Source organism: Papio anubis, chromosome 2 (assembly GCF_008728515.1).
Source record: "Papio anubis isolate 15944 chromosome 2, Panubis1.0, whole genome shotgun sequence".
Taxonomy (NCBI): Eukaryota; Metazoa; Chordata; class Mammalia; order Primates; family Cercopithecidae; genus Papio; species Papio anubis.
Genome location: NC_044977.1, coordinates 41,016,615 through 41,042,118, shown reverse-complemented (window position 1 = coordinate 41,042,118; position 25,504 = coordinate 41,016,615). Strand labels below are relative to the sequence as shown.

At 36.3% G+C, this 25,504-nt stretch overlaps 1 protein-coding gene across 1 annotated transcript in view; it reads right to left on the bottom strand.

Moving 5' to 3' along the window:
- STXBP5L (syntaxin binding protein 5 like) overlaps window positions 1–25,504 on the bottom strand; it is a 488,571-nt gene that overhangs the window by 150,983 nt on the left and 312,084 nt on the right. The window contains exons 13-16 of the mRNA XM_017955191.3: window positions 21,684–21,831; window positions 20,717–20,784; window positions 10,517–10,557; window positions 6,195–6,412 (exon numbers count right to left, since the gene is read on the bottom strand). Of these exons, the coding sequence (XP_017810680.1) occupies window positions 6,195–6,412; window positions 10,517–10,557; window positions 20,717–20,784; window positions 21,684–21,831 (475 nt within the window). The remainder of the gene's footprint in view (window positions 1–6,194; window positions 6,413–10,516; window positions 10,558–20,716; window positions 20,785–21,683; window positions 21,832–25,504) is intronic.

Here is a 25,504-nt window from a genome sequence, read left to right as displayed (position 1 = left end):
TGGTTTTCTGTTCTTGCGATAGTTTGCTGAGAATGATGGTTTCCAGCTGCATTCATGTCCCTACAAAGGACACAAACTCATCCTTTTTTATGGCTGCATAGTATTCCATGGTGTATATGTGCCACATTTTCTTAATCCAATCTGTCACTGATGGACATTTGGGTTGATTCCAAGTCTTTGCTATTGTGAATAGTGCTGCAATAAACATACGTGTGCATGTGTCTTTATAGCAGCATAATTTATAATCCTTTGGGTATATCCCCAGTAATGGGATGGCTGGGTCATATGGTACATCTAGTTCTAGATCCTTGAGGAATCGCCATACTGTTTTCCATAATGGTTGAACTAGTTTACAATCCCACCAACAGTGTAAAAGTGTTCCTATTTCTCCACATCCTCTCCAGCACCTGTTGTTTCCTGACTTTTTAATGATCGCCATTCTAACTGGTGTGAGATGGTATCTCATTGTGGTTTTGATTTGCATTTCTCTGATGGCCAGTGATGATGAGCATTTTTTCATGTGTTTGTTGGCTGTATGAATGTCTTCTTTTGAGAAATGTCTATTCATATCCTTTGCCCACTTTTTGATGGGGTTGTTTGTTTTTTTCTTGTAAATTTGTTTGAGTTCTTTGTAGGTTCTGGATATTAGCCCTTTGTCAGATGAGTAGATTGCAAAAATTTTCTCCCATTCTGTAGGTTGCCTGTTCACTCTGATGGTAGTTTCTTTTGCTGTGCAGAAGCTCTTTAGTTTAATTAGATCCCATTTGTCAATTTTGGCTTTTGCTGCCGTTGCTTTTGGTGTTTTGGACATGAAGTCTTTGCCCATGCCTATGTCCTGAATGGTACTACCTAGGTTTTCCTCTAGGATTTTTATGGTATTAGGTCTAACATTTAAGTCTCTAATCCATCTTGAATTAATTTTCGTATAAGGAGTAAGGAAAGGATCCAGTTTCAGCTTTCTACTTATGGCTAGCCAATTTTCCCAGCACCATTTATTAAATAGGGAATCCTTTCCCCATTTCTTGTTTCTCTCAGGTTTGTCAAAGATCAGATGGCTGTAGATGTGTGGTATTATTTCTGAGGACTCTGTTCTGTTCCATTGGTCTATATCTCTGTTTTGGTACCAGTACCATGCTGTTTTGGTTACTGTAGCCTTGTAGTATAGTTTGAAGTCTGGTAGCGTGATGCCTCCAGCTTTGTTCTTTTGACTTAGGATTGTCTTGGAGATGCGGGCTCTTTTTTGGTTCCATATGAACTTTAAAGCAGTTTTTTCCAATTCTGTGAAGAAACTCATTGGTAGCTTGATGGGGATGGCATTGAATCTATAAATTACCTTGGGCAGTATGGCCATTTTCACGATATTGATTCTTCCTATCCATGAGCATGGTATGTTCTTCCATTTGTTTGTGTCCTCTTTTATTTCAGTGAGCAGTGGTTTGTAGTTCTCCTTGAAGAGGTCCTTTACATCCCTTGTAAGTTGGATTCCTAGGTATTTGATTCTCTTTGAAGCAATTGTGAATGGAAGTTCATTCATGATTTGGCTCTCTGTTTGTCTGTTACTGGTGTATAAGAATGCTTGTGATTTTTGCACATTAATTTTGTATCCTGAGACTTTGCTGAAGTTGCTTATCAGCTTAAGGAGATTTTGGGCTGAGACAATGGGGTTTTCTAAATATACAATCATGTCATCTGCAAACAGGGACAATTTGACTTCTTCTTTTCCTAACTGAATACCCCTGATTTCTTTCTCTTGCCTAATTGCCCTAGCCAGAACTTCCAACACTATGTTGAATAGGAGTGGTGAGAGAGGGCATCCCTGTCTTGTGCCAGTTTTCAAAGGGAATTTTTCCAGTTTTTGCCCATTCAGTATGATATTGGCTGTGGGTTTGTCATAAATAGCTCTTATGATTTTGAGGTACGTTCCATCAATACCGAATTTATTGAGCGTTTTTAGCATGAAGGGCTGTTGAATTTTGTCAAAAGCCTTTTCTGCATCTATTGAGATAATCATGTGGTTCTTGTCTTTGGTTCTGTTTATATGCTGGATTATGTTTATTGATTTGCGAATGTTGAACCAGCCTTGCATCCCAGGGATGAAGCCCACTTGATCATGGTGGATAAGCTTTTTGATGTGTTGCTGAATCCGGTTTGCCAGTATTTTATTGAGGATTTTTGCATCGATGTTCATCAGGGATATTGGTCTAAAATTCTCTTTTTTTGTTGTATCTCTGCCAGGCTTTGGTATCAGGATGATGTTGGCCTCATAAAATGAGTTAGGGAGGATTCCCTCTTTTTCTATTGATTGGAATAGTTTCAGAAGGAATGGTACCAACTCCTCCTTGTACCTCTGGTAGAATTCAGCTGTGAATCCATCTGGTCCTGGACTTTTTTTGGTTGGTAGGCTATTAATTGTTGCCTCAATTTCAGAGCCTGCTATTGGTCTATTCAGGGATTCAACTTCTTCCTGGTTTAGTCTTGGAAGAGTGTAAGTGTCCAGGAAATTATCCATTTCTTCTAGGTTTTCCAGTTTATTTGCGTAGAGGTGTTTATAGTATTCTCTGATGGTAGTTTGTATTTCTGTGGGGTCGGTGGTGATATCCCCTTTATCATTTTTAATTGCGTCGATTTGATTCTTCTCTCTTTTCTTCTTTATTAGTCTTGCTAGTGGTCTGTCAATTTTGTTGATCTTTTCAAAAAACCAACTCCTGGATTCATTGATTTTTTGGAGGGTTTTTTGTGTCTCTATCTCCTTCAGTTCTGCTCTGATCTTAGTTATTTCTTGCCTTCTGCTAGCTTTCGAATGTGTTTGCTCTTGCTTCTCTAGTTCTTTTAATTGTGATGTTAGAGTGTCAATTTTTGATCTTTCCTGCTTTCTCTTGTGGGCATTTAGTGCTATAAATTTCCCTCTGCACACTGCTTTAAATGTGTCCCAGAGATTCTGGTATGTTGTATCTTTGTTCTCATTGGTTTCAAAGAACATCTTTATTTCTGCCTTCATTTCGTTATGTACCCAGTAGTCATTCAGGAGCAGGTTGTTCAGTTTCCATGTAGTTGAGCGGTTTTGATTGAGTTTCTTAGTCCTGAGTTCTAGTTTGATTGCACTGTGGTCTGAGAGACAGTTTGTTATAATTTCTGTTCTTGTACATTTGCTGAGGAGTGCTTTACTTCCAATTACGTGGTCAATTTTGGAATAAGTACGATGTGGTGCTGAGAAGAATGTATATTCTGTTGATTTGGGGTGGAGAGTTCTATAGATGTCTATTAGGTCTGCTTGCTGCAGAGATGAGTTCAATTCCTGGACATCCTTGTTAACTTTCTGTCTCGTTGATCTGTCTAATGTTGACAGTGGAGTGTTGAAGTCTCCCATTATTATTGTATGGGAGTCTAAGTCTCTTTGTAAGTCTCTAAGGACTTGCTTTATGAATCTGGGTGCTCCTGTATTGGGTGCATATATATTTAGGATAGTTAGCTCTTCCTGTTGAATTGATCCCTTTACCATTATGTAATGGCCTTCTTTGTCTCTTTTGATTTTTGATGGTTTAAAGTCTGTTTTATCAGAGACTAGTATTGCAACCCCCGCTTTTTTTTGTTCTCCATTTGCTTGGTAAATCTTCCTCCATCCCTTTATTTTGAGCCTATGTATGTCTCTGCGTGTGAGATGGGTCTCCTGAATACAGCAGACTGATGGGTCTTGACTCTTTATCCAGTTTGCCAGTCTGTGTCTCTTAATTGGAGCATTTAGTCCATTTACATTTAAGGTTAAGATTGTTATGTGTGAACTTGATCCTGCCATTATGATATTAACTGGTTATTTTGCTCATTAGTTGATATAGTTTCTTCCTAGCCTCGATGGTCTTTACATTTTGGCATGTTTTTGAGATGGCTGGTACCGGTTGTTCCTTTCCATGTTTAGTACTTCCTTCAGGGTCTCTTGTAAGGCAGGCCTAGTGGTGACAAAATCTCTAAGCATTTGCTTATCTGTAAAGGATTTTATTTCTCCTTCACTTATGAAACTTAGTTTGGCTGGATATGAAATTCTGGGTTTAAAATTCTTTTCTTTAAGAATGTTGAATATTGGCCCCCACTCTCTTCTGGCTTGTAGAGTTTCTGCCGAGAGATCTGCTGTGAGTCTGATGGGCTTCCCTTTGTGGGTAACCCGACCTTTCTCTCTGGCTGCCCTTAAGATTTTTTCCTTCATTTCAACTTTGGTGAATCTGGCAATTATGTGTCTTGGAGTTGCTCTTCTCGAGGAGTATCTCTGTGGCGTTCTCTGTATTTCCTGGATTTGAATGTTGGCCTGCCCTACTAGGTTGGGGAAGTTCTCCTGGATGATATCCTGAAGAGTGTTTTCCAACTTGGTTCCATTTTCCCCCTCACTTTCAGGCACCCCAATCAGACGGAGATTTGGTCTTTTTACATAATCCCATACTTCTTGCAGGCTTTGTTCATTTCTTTTTCTTCTTTTTTCTTTTGGTTTCTCTTCTCGCTTCATTTCATTCATTTGATCCTCAATCGCTGATACTCTTTCTTCCAGTTGATCGAGTCAGTTACTGAAGCTTGTGCATTTGTCACATATTTCTCATGTCATGGTTTTCATCTCTTTCATTTCGTTTATGACCTTCTCTGCATTAATTACTCTAGCCGTCAATTCTTCCACTTTTTTTTCAAGATTTTTAGTTTCTTTGCGCTGGGTACGTAATTCCTCCTTTAGCTCTAAGAAATTTGATGGACTGAAGCCTTCTTCTCTCATCTCGTCAAAGTCATTTTCCGTCCAGCTTTGATCCGTTGCTGGCGATGAGCTGCGCTCCTTTGCCGGGGGAGATGCGCTCTTGTTTTTTGAATTTCCAGCTTTTCTGCCCTGCTTTTTCCCCATCTTTGTGGTTTTATCTGCCTCTGGTCTTTGATGATGGTGATGTACTGATGGGGTTTTGGTGTAGGTGTCCTTCCTGTTTGATAGTTTTCCTTCTAACAGTCAGGACCCTCAGCTGTAGGTCTGTTGGAGATTGCTTGAGGTCCACTCCAGACCCTGTTTGCCTGGGTATCAGCAGCAGAGGCTGCAGAAGATAGAATATTTCTGAACAGCGAGTGTAGCTGTCTGATTCTTGCTTTGGAAGCTTCCTCTCAGGGGTGTACTCCACCCTGTGAGGTGTGGGGTGTCAGACTGCCCCTAGTGGGGGATGTCTCCCAGTTAGGCTACTCAGGGGTCAGGGACCCACTTGAGCAGGCAGTCTGTCCCTTCTCAGATCTCAACCTCCGTGTTGGGAGATCCACTGCTCTCTTCAAAGCTGTCAGACAGAGTCGTTTGTGTCTGCAGAGGTTTCTGCTGCTTTTTTGTTGTTGTTGTTGTTGTTGTGTAGCTGTGCCCTGTCCCCGGAGGTGGAGTCTACAGAGACAGGCAGGTTTCCTTGAGCTGCTATGAGCTCCACCCAGTTGGAGCTTCCCAGCAGCTTTGTTTACCTACTTAAGCCTCAGCAATGGCGGGCGCCCCTCCCCCAGCCTCGCTGCTGCCTTGCCGGTAGATCACAGACTGCTGTGCTAGCAATGAGGGAGGCTCCGTGGGCGTGGGACCCTCCCGGCCAGGTGTGGGATATGATCTCCTGGTGTGCTTGTTTGCTTAAAGCGCAATATTGGGGTGGGAGTTACCCGATTTTCCAGGTGTTGTGTGTCTCAGTTCCCCTGGCTAGGAAAAGGGATTCCCTTCCCCCTTGCGCTTCCCAGGTGAGGCGATGCCTCGCCCTGCTTCAGCTCTCACTGGTCGGGCTGCAGCAGCTGACCAGCACCGATCATCCGGCACTCCCCAGTGAGATGAACCCAGTACCTCAGTTGAAAATGCAGAAATCACCGGTCTTCTGTGTCGCTCGCGCTGGGAGTTGGAGACTGGAGCTGTTCCTATTCGGCCATCTTGCTCCGCCCCCGACATGTTTAATTTGTAACAAGATTAACTTAAAATACTAAGCTTGTTTTGACATTGAAAAAAATATCAAGGTTTGATAGAGAATTGTTTTGGCCTTTTAAGCCAAACCATTTATTAATATGTTATAGTAAGTAACAATAATATTTTAAAATCCTACGAATTGTATTACTGACCACATAGTGCACACTTCATGGAAACTATACCAAGTAGTAGTCAAATCTGTGATAATAGTTTTCTTTTAATAACTGTAAAAGTGAAAGTTAAATTTTAAATAACTTACCACTATTTCTGTTGTAATTTCATGTCTGCTGAATTTATAAATTATGACATATGCAGAGACTCCTGATACACAGAATATTCTGCTCTCTGGACACCAGTAAATCATCTGAATGGCAAATGGGTCTTCCTCTACAATTTCACATGTTTGTTTTCCTTCTCCGACCTTCTGTTTTTCAAACACTTTTGAAGTTTTTAGCTTGTACAGCATCTGTAGAGTTACTATAAGACATCGAAGCACAGTTATCTTCTAATTTAAACTTAATTCTTAGATGTTATTAAAGCTTTACCAATATATTTGTTAAACCACAAAAGTAAACCTAGGTAGACAAAGTGAATTACATTTATCTAGTAAGCATTTAATGCCACGCTTTCATATAGTACAGTAGCTAGAGGGAGACTACAGGAAAAAAATAAACATTCCTTGAATATATACTACATTCCAAAGAATATATAGTTGCTTTCTTGAGTCATTCTCAGAAAAGTCTCATGAAGGAAGTATTTTAATCATTATTTATTGATGAAAATATTGGGGATCAGAAAGTCTAAAATGGGAATATTGAAAATAATTCTTCCCTAGCAGAGACTCCTTAATTCTTTATCTCAGTTTTCCCCTTTCATTGCTAGATGAGAGGGTGATGGTATTCCTAGAGGGTTTACTCCTCTCAACAAATTTTTAGACACTCCTTGAGATAAGAAACATTGTAATTTACCAGTTAGCAATATTGGGAGTCCAAGAATCTGTAACTATTTAAGAAGGGATCTTTTCTGAGTGGCTCTGTGTCAAGAAAGGGTCAGATATAATCTCCTAAATTGTGTTTGTGAACTGTTTTCAAGAATATTTGGGGGAATATTTTTCCATTGGAGACCAGATGATAATAACTCTATAAAAGAACTATGATTCTACAAAGGATCCTTGAGTAAAGTTTTAAATATGAGTCCTGTGAAAAGTGCATCACCTGAATCTAATAATGAGAAACATTAGTCAAAACCAGACTGAAGGAGATTATATAAAATAATTGGCCTGAACTCCTCAAAAACCTCTATGTCATGAAATGAAGACTCAGGAACTTTTCCAGATTTTTTAAAACTCAGAACATACAATGACTAAATGCAAAAATAATCCTGGAATTTTTTGTTGTAAAGAATATTAATCTGCGGCCGGGCGCGGTGGTTCACACCTGTAATCCCAGCACTGTGGCAGGTCGAGGCAGGCGGATCACCAAGTCAGGATATCGAGGCCATCCCGGCTAACGTGGTGAAACCCCGTCTCTACTAAAAACACACACACAAAAATAGCCGGGTGTGGTGGTGGGCGCCTGTGGTCCCAGCTACTTTAGTCGGGAGGTTGAGGCAGGTGAATGGCGGGAACCCAGTGGGCAGAGCTTGCAGTGAGCCAAGATTGTGCCACTGTACTTCAGCCTGGGCAACACAGCGAGACTCTGTCTAATAAATAAATAAATAAATATATATATACACACACACACACACACACATACATATATATACACACACACATATATATGTGTGTGTATTTGCAAAAGCTGAATAAAATCCGCAGATTAGATAATAGTGTTGTGTCAGTGTTAATCTACTGGTTTTGATGACTAAAGTCTGGTTATGTAAGCGAATGTTTGTAGGAAATACACACTGAAGTATTTAGGGGTATGTAATGTGTCTCCAACTTACTCTCAAATGGATAAGAAAAAAAGCTATATGTATATATGTACATGTGTGTGAGAGAAAAATGTGAGGAGGAAAGAGAGAAAGAGTAAGAGAGAGAGCCGGAGAGAGGGAAAGAATATTTGGAGAATCTGGTTGAGAGGTATAAAACATTTCATAGTACTTTTTTTTGCAATTTTTTGTAAGCGTGTAATATGTCAAGCTAAAATAGATTTTTTAAAAAATGGGCAAAGGATTGTATTGGGTGCTATAGCCTGGCTTCTGAGGTCAGGATATCATTTCTATGATTATTTATGTTACATGACAACAGTAAAATGATGTTGCAGACATCATTAAGGTCCCTCATTAGTTGACTTCGAGTTAATCAACAAAGAGCTTATTCTTAACAAGCCAAACCTAATCAGATGGCCCCCTTAAAAGAGGGACTGAGGCCCTCCCTGAAGGTAAAGAGACACTCTCTCTTGCTAGCTTTGAAGTAGCAAGCTACCATGAGCTCTGAATGTGCAAGAAAATGAAGTCTGCCAACAATTACATAAGCTTGGAAGAGAACCTTGAGTCTCATGAAGCCGCAACCCCAGCCAACACCTTGATTACAGCCTTGTGAGACCCCGAGCAAAGGACCTAGCTAAGGTATAATCAAATTCCTAACACACAGAAACAGTGAGATGACAAATGGGTATTGTTTTAAGCTGTTAAATTGTGGTAATTTATTACTCAGCAATAGAAAACTAAGATACATAATAATATAAACTCAGTAATTCAAATTCATTTTGCTTTCTGTATTAGACAGTGTTTCACAAAGTTAGCGAACCAAGTGATTTTTTTTAGACATCCATTAAGTTGGAGATTGACCTTGATTACAGTAAAAATATTAAACATGCTGCCATCATTTGCAATTTATATTCTAAATGTGATAAAATATTTATTTAAAAACTACCTTCTCAAAATATTATTATGCATGCTTAAAGGTGTTATTCACTGTAATAATTAAAGTGTTAAAGTGTTCTCTACATTTAATTTAATTAATTAATTTATTTTATTTATTATTGTTATTTTGTTTGGAGACGGAGTCTTGCTCTGTCACCCAGGCTGGAGTGCAGTGATTTGATCTCGGCTCAGTGCAACCTCTGCCTCCCGGGTTCCAGCAATTCTCCTGCCTCAGCCTCCCAAGTAGCTGGGACTATAGGTGCATGCCGCCACACCCGGCTAATTTATATATATATTTTTTCTTTTAGTAGAGACGGGATTTCACTGTGTTGCCCAGGCTGGTTTCGAGCTCCTGAGCTCAGGCAATCCGCCTGCCTAGGCCTCCCAAGGTGCTAGGATTACAGATGTGAGTCACCACGCCCGGTCCTCTACATTTTAAAAGCCAAAAAGTGACTGAGGCGGTGGGAAAGGAGCACTGGCATCACTATGCAATGAATTTTGTTCCAGGAACAAACTCAAAGATTCGTCAACAGAAAGTCTGTTGCCCTTTGAAGTTTCTCTTTAGGCACTTGCTTTTTATTATGTGAAATCAGAAGGGGACTTTAGAATGCATGAGTTTAGATCTTTTAATCCTTTTCTCTTGCTGATAGTTTGTTTGCTTGTTCAAGGGACTCTACCTTGTGGGCTAAGAATATTGTCAATATTCAACCTTCTTCCTCTGCTTGTGTGTTTATTGTAGTCTTCCTCAGAAGCTATTCATTTCTACAGCTTCAAACATCACTTTTATGCTGCTTCTTCATTGGTTTCCATTTCTGACTTTTCTCCCTACCTGTTGGATATTTTTACTTGAATTTTCTGGTTTTACTAAAAAATTCAAAGCTCTCTTATATTCCTTCTTTCCAAAAGAGTTACCTACATCTTCCTGGTTACTCATATGCAGAAACTTAGAGTCACTGTTAACTTGTTCTTCACTCCTATTCCTGTCAAAAGTTAACTATCTTCCAAAACTCACACTAAATGTTAACTCCATCAAAATACCTTTCCTGGATCTACCAGGTCTCAATAAGGCTCTCTCATTTCTGATCTAAATAATCTGCATTTAGAGTTCTTATACTGCTTTCCCTATAGTTATATATGTGCATTTCTTTACCTTTTCTAATGACCACAATTTTTCTGAAGGGTATATGTGAGTATAATGAAGTCTTAAGTATCTTTGCATGACCTTCAACATTGAGCAGAGTACCTTATTTATTCTTTAAGTTACATAATTCTCAAGAATTTAAAAAGAGTTCTTACAGTTATCAAATCATTTGATCTTTGCAGGATGTGGTAGATGAGTGGGGAAGAAAAGAGAAGACTGGAGGGATATAAGCACTTGGCGAAGACCACACAGGTAGGATGTGAAGGAAATTCCTTGAACAGAGTTAATCTGACAAAGTTTGGTACTTTTTCTGATGTATCATGCCTCTTGTGGATATAACGGGTTGCTGACAAAGAGTGACTTAGTCTTGTTTACCTTATATTACAGAAGAGAAGTAAAGTAGAGATAATACTTTCAACTGATCTAACAATGTAGGTAATGGATTTTTGTAACACAGCCACATATGTATGCTAAAAATATATCTGAAATTTTAATTGCCCAAACTAAAAAGTGGTAGTTGGCTATAAGTAAATACTAACCAATTGGTTTCTGTTGTACAGAAACTTGAAACTTACTTGCAGAAGCATCCCAAAATTTTATTGATCCATCTGCATGACTAGATGAGAAATAAATTAGCATTAATTAAAGTATACTAAATAAAAATAATAATCACTGCAAATGTACAGAAACTTGAGTTACTGTTGATACAATTTTGATTCAAAAATACCACGTTAATGAAAACTAATGTATGCTAAACCATTTCTAAGCTTAAAACAATGGTTCATTTCTTAAACAATATACTAAAATCTAAAGATTAGAAAAAGAACAATAATTCCTTAGACTTTACTGTAAAAAGATTATATGTGTAATGGAGAGCAATGAAACATGGCCCGTGGAAAGTGAACAACATATTTTCATGTAAAATTATTTATATTCAATAAAATGATAATTTTGATATTAATATAAATATGAATTGAATATCATAGTAAAATTGAAGTTAAGTTTCAAAATATAAAAGCAAATCACCAAATGTATCTAGAGTTGCATCATTATTTGGTAATAATCAAATGTCAATTCTATAAAAACTCATCAAGAAAATAGAAGAAGATATAATACTTCCCAACACTTTTGATGAAGTCAGCATTACCCTGACACCAAACCCACACAAAAACATTACAATAAAAGAAAATTACAAACCGATATTCCTCATGAGAATAGGCATAAAAATTGTCAACAAAATATTGGCAATGCAAATCAAGTAATATATAGAAAGGATAGTACATAATGACTAAGTGGGTTTTCTTAGGAATGTAAGACAAACACTTAAAGAATCAACTACCATATTAAAATTCACCATATTGACAGATTACAAAAGAAAATCCATATTGTTATCTCAATAAATGCAGAAAAAGCATTTGACAAGATTTATCATCCATTCCTAAAAAAACTTTCAGTAAACTGGGAACAGAGGAAATTTCTATAACCAGATAAAAGGTGTGTAGGAACAACCTACAGATATCTCCTAACATACATAATAATGAAAGATTGAATGTTTTCCCCTAATATCAGGAACAAAGCAAAAAAAATGTTCACTCTCACCATTCTTATTCAACATCTTATTGGAGGTGTTAAGCACTGAAATAGGGAAGAAAAAGAAATAAAAGGCATACAGACTAAAAGGGAAGAAATAAAATTATTTCTATTTGCAGATTTTATGGCTATGTAGAAAATCCCAGAGATTCTACACAAAGGATACTGGAACACATAAATGATTAGCACAATTATAAGACACAATATCAATATACAAAAATCAATTGTATTTCCATGGAATAGCAATAGACATTTGGAAATAACAAAATAGTACCACTTACGACAGTGCCAAAACCAAGAAATAGATAAAATCTAACACAGTTTGTGCCAGATCTGTATGCTGAAAATTGTAAGATGTTGACCAAAAAATAAGGCATTAATAAAAGGAGATATATGTTATTGATAATTGTATCACTTATTAGATGTTTGTTCCCCTAAATGGCATATACATTCAGTGTAATCACAATTAAAATATGGTAAAACAATTTTTTGTAGAAATAAACAAACTGATGGTCATACTGCCCAAAGCAATGTGCAGATTCATCACTATTCCTATCAAACTACCAGCATCATTCCTCACAGAAGTAGAAAAAAAACTATTCTAAAATTCTTATGAAACCAAAAAAGAGCCTGAATAGCCAAAGTCATCCTAAACAAAAAGAACAAAGCAGGAGGCATCACACTACTCAACTTTAAACTATACTATTAGGCTACAGTAACCAAAACAGCATGGTACTGGTTCAAAAACAGACACAAAGACCAATGGCACAGAAGAGAAAACTCAGAAATAAAGCCTCACACCTACAACCATGTGACCTTTGACAAGGCTGACAAAAACAAACAATGGGGAATGAACTCCTTATTCAATAAGTGGTGCTGGGATAAGTGGCTAGGCATATGCAAAATAGTGAAACTAGACCCTTACCTTTCACCATACAAAATTTAACTCAAGATGGATTAACAATTTAAATGTAAGACCTCAAACTACTAAAATACTAGAAGAAAACCTAAGAAATACCCTTCTTGATATCAGCCTTGGCAAAGAATTTATGGCCAAGCCCCCAAAAATGATTGTGACAAAAGCAAAACTTGACATGTAAGAACTAATTAAACTCAAGAGCTTCTGCACAGCAAAAGAAACTATCAACAGACTAAACAGACAACCTACATAATGGGAGAAAATATTTACAAACTATGCATCTGACAAAGGTCTAATATCCAGAATCCATGAGGAAGTTGAAAAAACCAAAAAGCAAAAAACAGATAACCCCATTAAAAAGTGGGCCAAAGACATGAACAGACACTTCTCAAAAGAAGACATACAAGCAGCCAATAAACATGAAAAAATGCTCATTATCACTAATCATCAGAAAAATTAAAATCAAAACATGACCAGGCACAGTGGCTCACACCTGTAATCCCAGCACTTTGAGAGGCTGAGGGGGGCAAATTATGTGAGGTCAGGAGTTCTAGACCAGCCTGGCCAACATGGTGAAGCCCTGTCTCTACTAAAAATACAAAAGTTAGCCAGGCATGGTGGCACAGACCTATAATCCCAGCTACTTTGGAGGCTGAGGCAGGAGAATTGCTTGAGCCCAGGAGACAGAGATTGCAGTGAGCCGAGATCATGGCACTGCACTCCAGCCAGGCCAACAGAGCAAGTCTGTCTCAAAAAAAAAAATAAATAAAAAGAAAGAAAGAAAATCAAAACATAATAGGATACAATTGTACAACAGTCAGAATGGCTATTATTAAAAAGTTGAATAGTAACAGATGCTTGCCAGATTGCAGAGAAAAGGGAATGCTTAAACATTGTTGGTGGGAATGTAAATTAGTTAAGCCACTACTGAAAATAGAAAGCAGTTGGGAGATTTCTCAAAGAACTTAAAACAGAGTTGCCATTTGACCCAGCAATCCCATTACTGGGTATATAAACAAAGCAACATAAATCATTATACCTAAAAGGCACATGCACTTGTATGTTCATTGCCATGCTATTTACAATGGCACACGGAATCAACCTAGGCACCCAACAACAGTGGACTGGATAAAGAAAATATGGTACATATGTACCATGGAATATTACATAGCCATAAAAAAGAGTGAAATCATGTCCTTTACAGCAACATGGATGTTGTAAGCCAGCACAGGAACAGAAAACTAAATACCACATGTTCTCACATATAACTGGGAGCTAAACATTAAGTACACATGGACATAAACACAGAAACAATAGACACTGCAGACTACTAGAGCAGGGAGGGAAGGAGAGGGATTTGGGTTGAAAACTACCTGTTGGGTACTATGCTCACTACCTGTGTCTAATATGCCCACGTAGCAATCCTGCACATGTACCCCTGAATCTAAAATAAAAGCTGAAATTATTTTTTTTAAAGAAACTAGATTAGCCAAAGTAATTTTGAAAACTAAAAACAAAGTTGGAGAACTCAAACTACATAAGGTTTAAGTCTCACCCTAAAGCTACAATAAAGTTTTTGTGCTACTGGTGAAAAACAGACACATACAGCAGTGAAACAAGGTAGAGAGTCCAGAAATAGAACCATATTTATATGGTCAACTGATTTTTTATTTTGAGAGGTGATTAGTCACTGAGTGGCTTACTCTATTTTGTTAATAGCTTTATTCAGATGTAATTTACATAATTATAAAATTCAACCACTGTGAGTGTACAGTTTGATACTTTTTAGTAAATTTACACAGTTGTCACATTGACATCATCATCCAGTTTTAGGACATTTCCGTCACTCCAAAAAATTACTCATGGCAATATGGAACCATGTTTCCCATCCCCAGCAGATCCCCAATAATCTACTTTCTGCCTATATAAATTTTTTTTTTCTTAGAATGTTTGTATAAGTGGAACCCACATAATATCTGCTGTTTTTGTGTCTGCATTTTTCACTTAGCATAATGTTTTTGAGGATAATCTTTCTTACATGTATTAATAATTTGTTCCTTTTTGTGGTTAAATAGTATTCCATTGTATGGATATACTCTATTTACCCCTTCACCAAATGATGAACATCTGGGTTGTTTTCAGTTTTTGGCTATTACAAATAAAGACTATGAATGACTTTGTATGTTTACTCTAATTATAAACTTACAGATATTTTTAAACTTTATTACTAAAAAAAATCTGCAGGATGTTGGTCTGAGACTCTATATACCCTGACAAAATTTAATTCTATTTTATTTTTCATCATGTAATACTTGATATGAAAATAACAATGTATGTAACAGATTTAATATACAGAATATAATCGTATTGAAACCACTCAACCAAAGAACTAACATTACTAATAACTTGCATCTACAGATGTGTGGCCTAACAGAGCAGTCCCCAACCTTTTTGGCACCAGGTACTAGTTTTGTGGAAAACCACTTTTCCACAGACGGGGATGGTGAGAGATGGATTTGGGGTGAAACTGTTCCACCTCAGATCATCAGGCATTAGTTAGATTCTCATAAGAAGCATGCAACCTAGATCCCTTGCATGTGCAGTTCATAATAGGGTTCGTACTCCTATGAGAATCCAATGCTGTACCTGATCTAACAGGAGGCAGAGCTCAGGTGGTAATGCTCACTTGCCTGCCACTTAACTCCTGCTGTGTGGCCTGGTTCCTAACAGGCCATGGACTGGTACTGGTCTGCAGCCCAGGGGTTGTGGACCCCTGGCCTAACATATTACTTATCCTGGAACAAGGTCCATGTGTGCTTAAGCAGAATGTTTTTCTCCTATTGCTAGGTGTAGTGTTTTGTATATCTGTTAGGCCCAATTGTTCTGTAGTGTTTTTCAAATACCCTGTTTCCTTCTTGATCTTTTGCCTAGTTGATCTATTCATTATTGAAAATGTGGTATTGAAATATACTACTATTATTGTGTTATTCTGTTCATTTTTTCAATTTTGTCAATGTTTGCTTCATATATTTTGATGCTCTGCTGTTACATTCATATGTGTTTGTACTTTTTATATCTTTCTGTTGGATTGACTCTTTTATTATTAGGTAATGTCTTTCTTTGTCCCTTGTGAGTTATTGGCTTAAAGTCCAATATAGATGTGTTCATTTCGTTCTCCTTTGGTTACAATTTGCATGGTACATCTTTTTCTATCCTTTCACTTTCAACCTACGTGTGTCCTTAAATCTAAAGTGAGTTTCTTGGAGGCAGTATATAGTTCTACTTTTTTCTATCAAGCCATTTTATGTCTTTTGATTAGGGAGTTTAATCCATTTACATTTACCATAATTATTGGTACAGAAGAACTTACTAATGCCATTTTACTATTTTCTATATGATATGTGGTTATTTTGACCTTCTTTTCTTCTCTTGTTGGCTTCCTTTGGGTTTCATTCATTTTTTTGTTTAGTGACATACTTTTATTCCTTTTTCATTTTCTTTTGTGCATATTCTATAGGCATTTTCTTTGTGTTTACCATAAGGATTACATAAAACATCTTCTAGTTATACCAATCTATTTTAAACTATAACAACTTTAACTACATACAAAAAAATCTACTCCTTTACATTCACCCTCTCTTTATGTTATTGATGTCACAAATTACATATTTTTATATTTTGCATCTATTATCATAGTTTTACAGTAATTGTTTTTATTATTTAAATTATATGCCAGAAATCAAAGTTATTTATCCACCACCTTTACAATATTACAATATTCTATATTTGTCTATAAATTTAACTTTACCAGAGAGCTTTTAAGTTTTTGTATGCTTTGGTGTTGTTGTCTAGTGTGTTTGTTTCAACTGAAGGAACTCTCAGCAATTTATGTAAGACATGTCTAGTGTTGATGAATTCCTTCAGTTTTTGTTTATATAGGGAGGGCTTATTTCTCCTTCATTTTTGAAGTGGGTTATGCCAAATATAGTATTCTAAGTTGGTGGGGTTTTTTTCTTTCAGCACTTTGAGTATATTATCCCACTCCCTTCTAGTCTGCCATGCTTCTGCTGAAAAACCTGCTGACAATCTCATGGGGATTTCCTTGCACGTGATAAGAATTTTTCTTCTTGATGCTTTCAAGATTTTCTTTTTGTCTTTGATTTTCGACAGTTTGATTATAATGTGTCTCTTTATGAGCTTCTTTGGGTTCATATTATTGGACTTGTTTAAGCTTCTTGAATTTGAATTTCCATTTCTTTCCTCCAACTGGGGAAAATTTTGACCATTATTTCTTCAAGTAAGCTCCCTGCTCCATTCTCTCTGCTCCATTCACTCTCTCTCTCTCTCTCTCTCTCTCTCCCTACCCCTTCTTAAATTCCCATAATGTATACATCAGTCCACTTGAATGTGTTCATAAGGCTCTTAGGCCCTCTTCTTTTTGTTCCTCTGACTCAGTAATTTCAAGTGACCTATTTTCCAGTTCACTGATTCTTCCTTTTGCTTGGCCAAGTCTGTTGTTGACGACTCTCTAATGAATTTTTCAAATAAATTACCGTATTCTTCAGATCTAGAATTGTTTCTTTTTAATAATTTCAAACTCTGTTGATATTCTCATTTTGTTCATGCATCATTTCCCACATTTTGTTTAGTTTTCTATTTGTATTCTCTAATATATTGAGTTTCTTTAAGATGATTATTTTGAACTCTTTGTCAGGTAATACACAGATTTCTGTTTCTTTAACACTTTTCCCATTAAGAATAAAAAAGTACAGCTTGCTTCCAGTGCTCATTTAATTTTACATAAATACACTTTTTGAGGCTGAAGAAAATCTGACTGGTTTTCAATGTGAAAATAAAACATGAAAACTGTTCCTGGAGTTATTTCTGAACAGAACTAACATCAGAATAGTCTATTTCGGAAAAAATAGATTCACCAAATGAATCCTCAGCCAAAAGCTGTACAAGAATGATGTTACCTTCACACGTAGGAATGCTGTGTTTTCTAGGATATGACATTTTCAGTGATGGAGAATTACTATATTTAGTAAATGGAAATACCACTACTAAAAACAGAATGCTGTAAATACAATGATGTCTTTTATTTCCAAAGTCAATATACTTGAGTGATACGACAATAATAATAAAAGTGAGATATTTTGAGGTAAAGTTATCTTGGCATAAATGTCACAGCTGCAAGTGCTACCAGTGAGTATTGTTGGGACAAGTAGGAAAAGGGTTAAAATCAGTTACTGGATTTTTTTTTTTTTTTTTGTCTCTTTGATTGGGCCATGTTTCCCTGTCTCTTTGTATGCTTTCTTTTTGTTGACTTTAATATGAAAAAGTAGTCACATCCTTATGGACTGACTTTGTACAGGGGACATTTTTCATAAATCAGTTCAGGTAGAGATTCTAAGAGCCTCTCAAACTTTTTATGGGAATTTATCTTCTCTGGGCTTGTGCATGTAATTCCTAACTAGTGAAGTTTTCCAGTTTCTTTTTCAGGAACTTGTAGTATCTTGCTGCCCCTAGTATCTGTCTGAAATACTGCAGGTTCTCTGATGCTACAAGCCACTGAAATATATTTTGCTCTCAGTGGCACCCAGGTATGCAGAGTATGCCAGATCTCTATCACATGATACAGAAATTAGTCCCTTGAGCAGCCACTATAAATCTAGAACATTGCATATATCTTCCACTCCTTTCTTTCCCTCAAAAAGGTGAAGCCATGAGTTGCACTTTTCCTCCTAATTGTGAGCTGTGCCAGCTCAGAAAAAGGACTGATGTTTCTGAAATGCCACACTTTTCTTACCCATTTCAGTGTGACCATTCTTGGCTTTGAGCTTGTCTGGGGTACTGTGACTTCCTAAACGGTTTCTGAAGTTATCATAATGGCTTTTTGAACCATATATTGTTGTAAAGTGAGTGTATCTGTAGAGAACAAAGTCTAGGGCTTCCTATTCTGTTACCTTGCTGATGTCACTCTCAATTAATTCTTTTTCATACTTTTTTTCCTGTCTTTTTACTCTCAAATTGTCTATGCTGTTATATTTGAAGTGAATGTATTGCAAATAACATATAGCTGGTCATGTTTTTAACCCACTCTATCAATCTTCATATTTGCATGGAAGTATTTAGACCATTTATATTTAATATAATTATTGATATGTTAGGGCTTCATTAAACCATATAATTTTTTCTGCTTTTTTTCCTGTTTCCTCTTTTTCTGCCTTCCTGTTACTTGAAATATTATAGTGCTTCCATTTTGATGTGTCAGTAGTGTTTTTAAGTACACCTCTGCATAATTTTTAAAGTTTTTTTAGGTATTACATTGTATCACAACTTATCACATTCTACCAGTGTCATCTTATTACCAGTTCAAGATATATAAAAGCCTTAACTTTCTTTACATCTTTTTATCCTCTCCCATTTATAATTGTGTTAAATATCTCCTCTATACACATTTAGAACCATACCAGTCAATGTGATTATAGTAACATCAGACACTGTTACTCTAATCTTTGCTTCAACCATAAAATATACATTTAAAAATTCAAGAGATGGAAAGCCTATTGTATTTATCCATACTTTTGTTATTGTATTATTTCTTCCTTCTTGATGAACCAAGGCTCATTTCCTTTCTGTGTAGGGAACTTCCTGTAGTTACTTTTTTAAAGGTAGATTTGGTGTTGAAAAATTCTCTTAGTTTATTTTATCTGGAAATGATGGATTTTGATCTTTATTTTGCCTTAATTCTTGAAGGATATTTTCATTGGGTATAGGATTCAGGATTGATATTTCTTTTCTTTCAGTACTTGAAAAATACTCACTTTTCCTTTTGGCAGGCAGATTTTTCTGATGAAAAATCTGCTGTCATTCAAACTGGTTTGGCCCTATAGGTTAGATGTCATTTCTCTATTGTGACTTTCCAGATTTTTTTCTTTTAGTATTTACTGCTCAGAAGTTTGATGATAATTTATCTTGGTATAGATTTATTGGGGTTTGCTCAGCTTCTGGAATCTGAAGGTTCATGTTGTTTTGCTAAATTTGATAAGTTTTCAGCCATTATTTCCTTAATACTTTTCAGTCCCACCCTTTCTTCTCTCCTTCCTCATTTATTTCTGTTGACACAGGGAAGGGGATAGGGAATGGTAGCTACTCATTACTGCTGGGCAGTGGTGATAATTCTAGCTCCCCACTGACACCACAAGAGAGGGGTTTCACCCCATGATTCAAAGCCCCAGCTCCCTACTCTGCTTTATCTGACACTCTGGGGAAGCTGTGGTACCTCATTATACCTTGACAAGGGTGAAAGTCTAAGCTCTCCACTTGGCCTTTACTGGAGTGAGTTGGGGAGGGCCACAGTTGTGTGTGTGGGAGGAAGGGGTGTGTGTGTGTGTGTGTGTGTGTGTGTGTGTGTTGTTAAACCTAAGTAGAGAGATTATTTTCTAAATGTTTTCTGTCTTGATATACTGCTGCTTTCTTCATTTCATGGCTAAAGAGAGCTAGGTTTTGTTGGGATTTTTCATCTGTGTCCATTCACATTTCTAGATTACTAGCTTCTTTAGCTCTAATTCTGGGATATATGAGGCAGAAAGAAAACTTAGGGAACTGACTTCCATGTCATTCTTTAAGACTTAGGGGTCCTACCTGGTCTGACGCTTTTTCACATTTCCTAGTCATCTTATGTTTATCTTATATATAATATCCAGAGTTTTTAGTCATTTAGTGGGAAGAATAGGAAAAAGTATATTTATCTTCCCATTAGCAGAACGCTTATTACCTTTTAAATCTCATATTTATCATTAGCTATGTCTCTATTTTTGTTTCTAATATTAAAACATCAAGTGGGTTGTCATACAAAGAAGTGTTATTTCTGGTGCTGTAAGTTTTGAGAAATATTTAAAATAACCACCTCGTACAGATATAGAGCAGTGATTCCTGAATTTGGCAGAAATAGGTAAGTGTTTGTAAGGGCCTTTGTAAAGCTAATATTCTGTGATTTCCAGTGAAGACTAATATCTCATGACTTCCCCACTTTGACTTTCTCCTGGTGATATAATCTATGCTTTCTTTTTTGTTATTATGTTTCCAATGGTTTGATTATATCCTCTGTCAAGATGAGAATCTTTGGGTAGAAGCAATTTCTTATATCTTTACTTTTACTTAAACTATTATTCTGCATAGAACACAATTATGGAAAAGTATCAAGACTCAGTAAACATCTTTATGTTGATGAATTAATAACTCACAAAACACATCTACTTACCCAGTAATAATAATTTCTGGATACGTTTGTGCTCCAAGGTTCCAAGCTCCTCCACTGATTGGCCACTCCTAAATAGATTATCCAGAAAGTATATATATATGTTCAAATGGCTTAGAAATTTAAAATGAAAATAGCTTAAAATAATGATAAAAAGTTCACTTAAACAAACTGTAAAATAATCAAGAATGAAGTGTGTAGCTGTCTTTTAATTTTTTCATTGAACAAACACGTCTAAATGCACAATTCCATCTCCCTTAAAAATATAGATTTTAGTCAATTTTATCATTTATATAAACAAATCAAAGAAGTATTTTTAATTGTACAAATACAGTGTTGCTACATGTGTCATATAGTCTCATATAGTCTGTGTACCACCAAACTACTGTGGTGCCATTTAACATAGAAGCTATGTAAATAGTGTCTCTTGAAGTTGTCCATCCCAACAGCCCTGGGAAAATAACAGAAATCATAATAGATAATCTGTTACAATTATAAATAGTTGAATCTTGTAGTAAACTATAATAAAAAATTCTAGAATGTTATTTAACAAATGACTTTTAATAATTATGTTCCCTAAACCATTAATTAATTATTAACTAGGAAGACTTGAGTCTTTTTGTTTTCTTAAAACATAAGTTTTCATCTAAAATAAAGCTTATATCTTATGACTCAAATATATATTAATATAAGTACATGCTTAGTATATAAATGCACATAATAGATAAGTATATCAGTATATAATTATATACCTTCTATATAAGAAATTATACCTCTGTAGGCTTAAAGCTAAGTAGCATTTAGAAAGTTTGAATTTAAGAAGTTACGTCTTTAATAGATGTTGGTTTTTAAATTAGAAATAATTTAGTTCAAGTCCTCCTATATGGAATGTAAGAAAATAAAGTAATGGGAAAAAGTATGATCATGTGATATGAATACAAGAAAAGTTATTTATAATTTCTACTTTTACCTTATTACTGTATCCTTGTTTTTTATGCTTGACTCCTATGGAATACAGTACTAGAATCAAATCCGGAGGACAATCTGCAAAGTATGCTGTGCATGTAACTGGTGATTCATGAATGTCCATGGGATATGGATTTTCAAAGATTGGAAAACTAATAGATAAAGACAATATATCAGTGTTATTTTACAAAGAAAAAATAGAAAATAATTTTGATAAAGTAAGCCCTAAAATGTCTCTAAACGTTTACTATAAATTTCACTTGTTTTTTAAGTACCATAAAACAAGAATTGTATGAACAAAAATGATCTTTTTGTAACAGTAATTTATAAAATGTAATGTTAATGCTAGTAAAATTTTACTCAAGCTCAAAATTTACTTCTCATAATTCTAACATTCCACAGTGGCATTGCTTTGCTAATATAGATACAATGAATTCTATTAATCTGAAACTATTATATAACAAGTTTACTTAGTTAATTCACTAAAAATAAACTAAGAACTTTACCTACATACAATGGTAAATATTTATTTCGTATCCTTACAAGTATTAAAATATAAATAAATTTTGACTTTCTTTCAGTGGGGGTGCTATGGTTTGGACGTTTGTTTGTCCCCTCCAAATCTCATCTTGAAATTTAGTCCCCAGTGTTGGAGGTGGAGCCTAATGACAGGTGTTTGGCTTATGGGGCAGATCCCTCATGAATTGATTAATGTCCTGTCTAGGAGGTGAATGAGTTCTCCCTTTTCGTTCCTGTGAGAGCTGGTTGTTAAAAAGAGCCTGGAGTCTCCTCCTTCTTGCTTGTTTCTTCTTTCATCACGTAACCTCTGCACACACCAGCTCAGCTCCCCTTCACCTTTTGCCATGAGTGAAAACAGCTGAGGTTCTCACCACATACAGATGCCCAATCTTGTAAACAAAATAAACCTTTTTTTTTTTTTTTTAAATTACTAGCTTCAAGTGTTCCTTTATAGCAACACAAAACAGACTAAGACAGAAAATTAGTACTGAGGAACGGGGTGTTGCTATAAAGATACCTGAAATTGTGGAAGCACTTTAGAAATGAGTGACGGGTAGAAGTTGGAAGAGTTTGGAGAGCTCAGAAGATAAAAAGATGAGGGAAAGTTTGGAACTTCTTAGAAATTGGTTAAGTAGTTGTGACCAAAATACTGACAGAAATATGGGTAGAAAAGGCCATGCTAATGAGGTCTCAGACAGAAATTAGGAACTTATTGGGAACTGGAGCAAATATCCCCATTGTTGCACTGCAGCAAAGAACCTGGCTGCATTGTGGCACTGTAGCAAAGAATTTGGCTGCATTGTGGAAGGCTAACCTTAAGAGTGATGACCTTGAGTATCTGGCAGAAAAAAATTCTAAGCAGCAAAGTGCTCAAGAAGTGGCATTGTTACTTTTAACAGCTTACACTAAATTATGTCCACAATGGAATCACCTAACGGAAGAATCTATAATTAAAAGAGAAGCAGAGCATTAACATTTGAAAAATTTGCAGCCTGGCCATGTGGTAGTAAAGAAAAGAGTGTTTTCAGGAGGGGAATCTAAGCAACTACTTGCTAAAGAGATTAGCATGACCAGTAAGGGAGCAAGGTATTAATAGTCTAGACAATGGACAAAAGGTATTTCAGAAATCTTTGAGGCCACCCATCCCATCACAGTCCCAGGAGCCTAGGAGAACAGAATGGTTTTGGAGGACAGGACCAGGGCACCATTGCCCTGTGCCCCTTTGGGTCGCTGTTCCTTACATTCCTACAACTCCAGCTCCCACTATGGCTCAAATGGACCCAGTTGCTGCTGTGGTTGCTGCTCCAGAGGGCACAAGCCATAAGCCTTGTGAATCCACATGGTGTTAAGTCTGCAGGCACCCAGAACACAAGAGCCATGGAGGCTTGGCAGCTGCCCCCTAGATATCAGAGGATATATCAAAAAGCCTGGGTGCCCATGCTGAAACCTGTCACATAGGCAGAGCCACCAGCAGTGTGCAACCTCAGTCTGGAAAAGCCTCAGGCATTCAACTCCAACATACGAAAGCAGCCACATGGACTGTGTGCAGCAAAAACATGGGGACAGGACTGCCAAGGCCTTGGGAGACCACTCCTTGCACCAGTGTTTCCAGGATGCAGGACATGGAGTCAAAGAAGATTATTTTGGAGCTTTAATATTTAATGTCTACTCTGCTGTGTTTTAAAGCTGCATAAGACTTGTTACGCCTTCCTACTGGAATGGAAATGTTTACCCAACACCTATAGAACCATTGTTACCTTGGAAGTAAAGAACTTGTTTCATATTTTATAATACTTCAAACTTTTGAATGGATGTTAAAATGAATTAAGACTTTGAGACCATTGGAAAGGAATGATTGTATCTTATATGTGAGGACATGAGTTTTGGGGATTCAGGAGAAGAATGCTATGATTGGGATGTTTTTCACCTTCACAGGGGCAGATTCCTCATGAATAGATTAATGCCTTCCCTCAGGGACGAGTTCCCACTCTTAGTTCCTATGAGAGCTGGTTGTTTAAAAAAGCCTGAAACCTGTCCCCTCTCTCTCTTGCTTTCTTTCTCACCATGTGATTTCTGCACATTCTGACTTCCCTTCACTTTCTGCAATGAGTAGAAACAGCCTGAGACCCTCAACAGATGCAGACACTCAAACTTGGACTTTCTAGACATCAGAATTGTGAACCAAAATATCATTTTTCTTTATAAATTATCTAGCCTTGAGTATTCCTTCATAACAATATAAAAGGGACTAAGACAAAGACGTAATAGATAGGAAACTTTTAAATTTTTTGAAGGAATAATGAAAAGATGTGTGTCATATGTAGGTTTGTGTGTATGTGACTGTGTATATCCAAAAGATCATTTCCTATGTAAACTAGAGAACATAGTTGGAATGAAGACTTATGGATGTAATAACTTTCATATCCTCAAGCTTACTATAACCTTAAAAAGGAAATGAGTATGAAATCAAATTTAAAATCCCTGTAGCTATTTAGAACATCGTATGTACCAGGCACTGCGCAAGGAGGAAATTAGTATTATTCTATGCCATATCTGTTCCAGGTGTCATCATATAACTTCTGAAACTATGTGTTTTTTTAGGGTAGGAGGTGCCTGTTAGAAAACAGTTTTTTCTCATATTATTAGGAACTTAATTAAAAAATTAGGAGTTTAGTCCAATCTCCAGAAAATATGGTGTGTGTGTGTGTGTGTGTGTGTGTATGTGTGTGTGTTCTGGCAGCAGTTCTCTTTCTACCAATCTGAAATGTTGCACATAGTATCCCAAATAAGAATAGTTATATATGCAAAATCAGGTTAAAGGAACAATTCATGTCTCTTTAAGTGACAAGTAGGTTAAACTAGAGGTACCAGAGGTTAAACTAGATATATCAGAGATTCTCTGTTTCAGAGTACAAATTATTAACATTTCTAAGATTAAAGAGTTAGAAGATAAATGGATCCCCTTGAAGACAAGGCCTACAATTTAGAATTTGATAATAGCAAGAGGTAACAATAATAGGCTCCTGACAAAGTTAAATATTATGAAATTTTTTGAGAAAAATTATTTTAGTACATTGGCAAAGAGTAGGCAAAAAGATATTAAAAAGAGAAGTAGCTAAAAATTTACAAGAGGAATTTAGACATAAAAGTATAAACTGGTTGCTGTGAAAATAGAAATGAAGATATGAATCCAAGAAATCAAGAATAGAAATAATTTCTAAACCCTAATGCTTGCCTTTGGGTTGGGGATTAAATGGAGAGAAAAAGATAAAAAGAAAAAAAAATGAAAAGGATTCCAAAGTTATA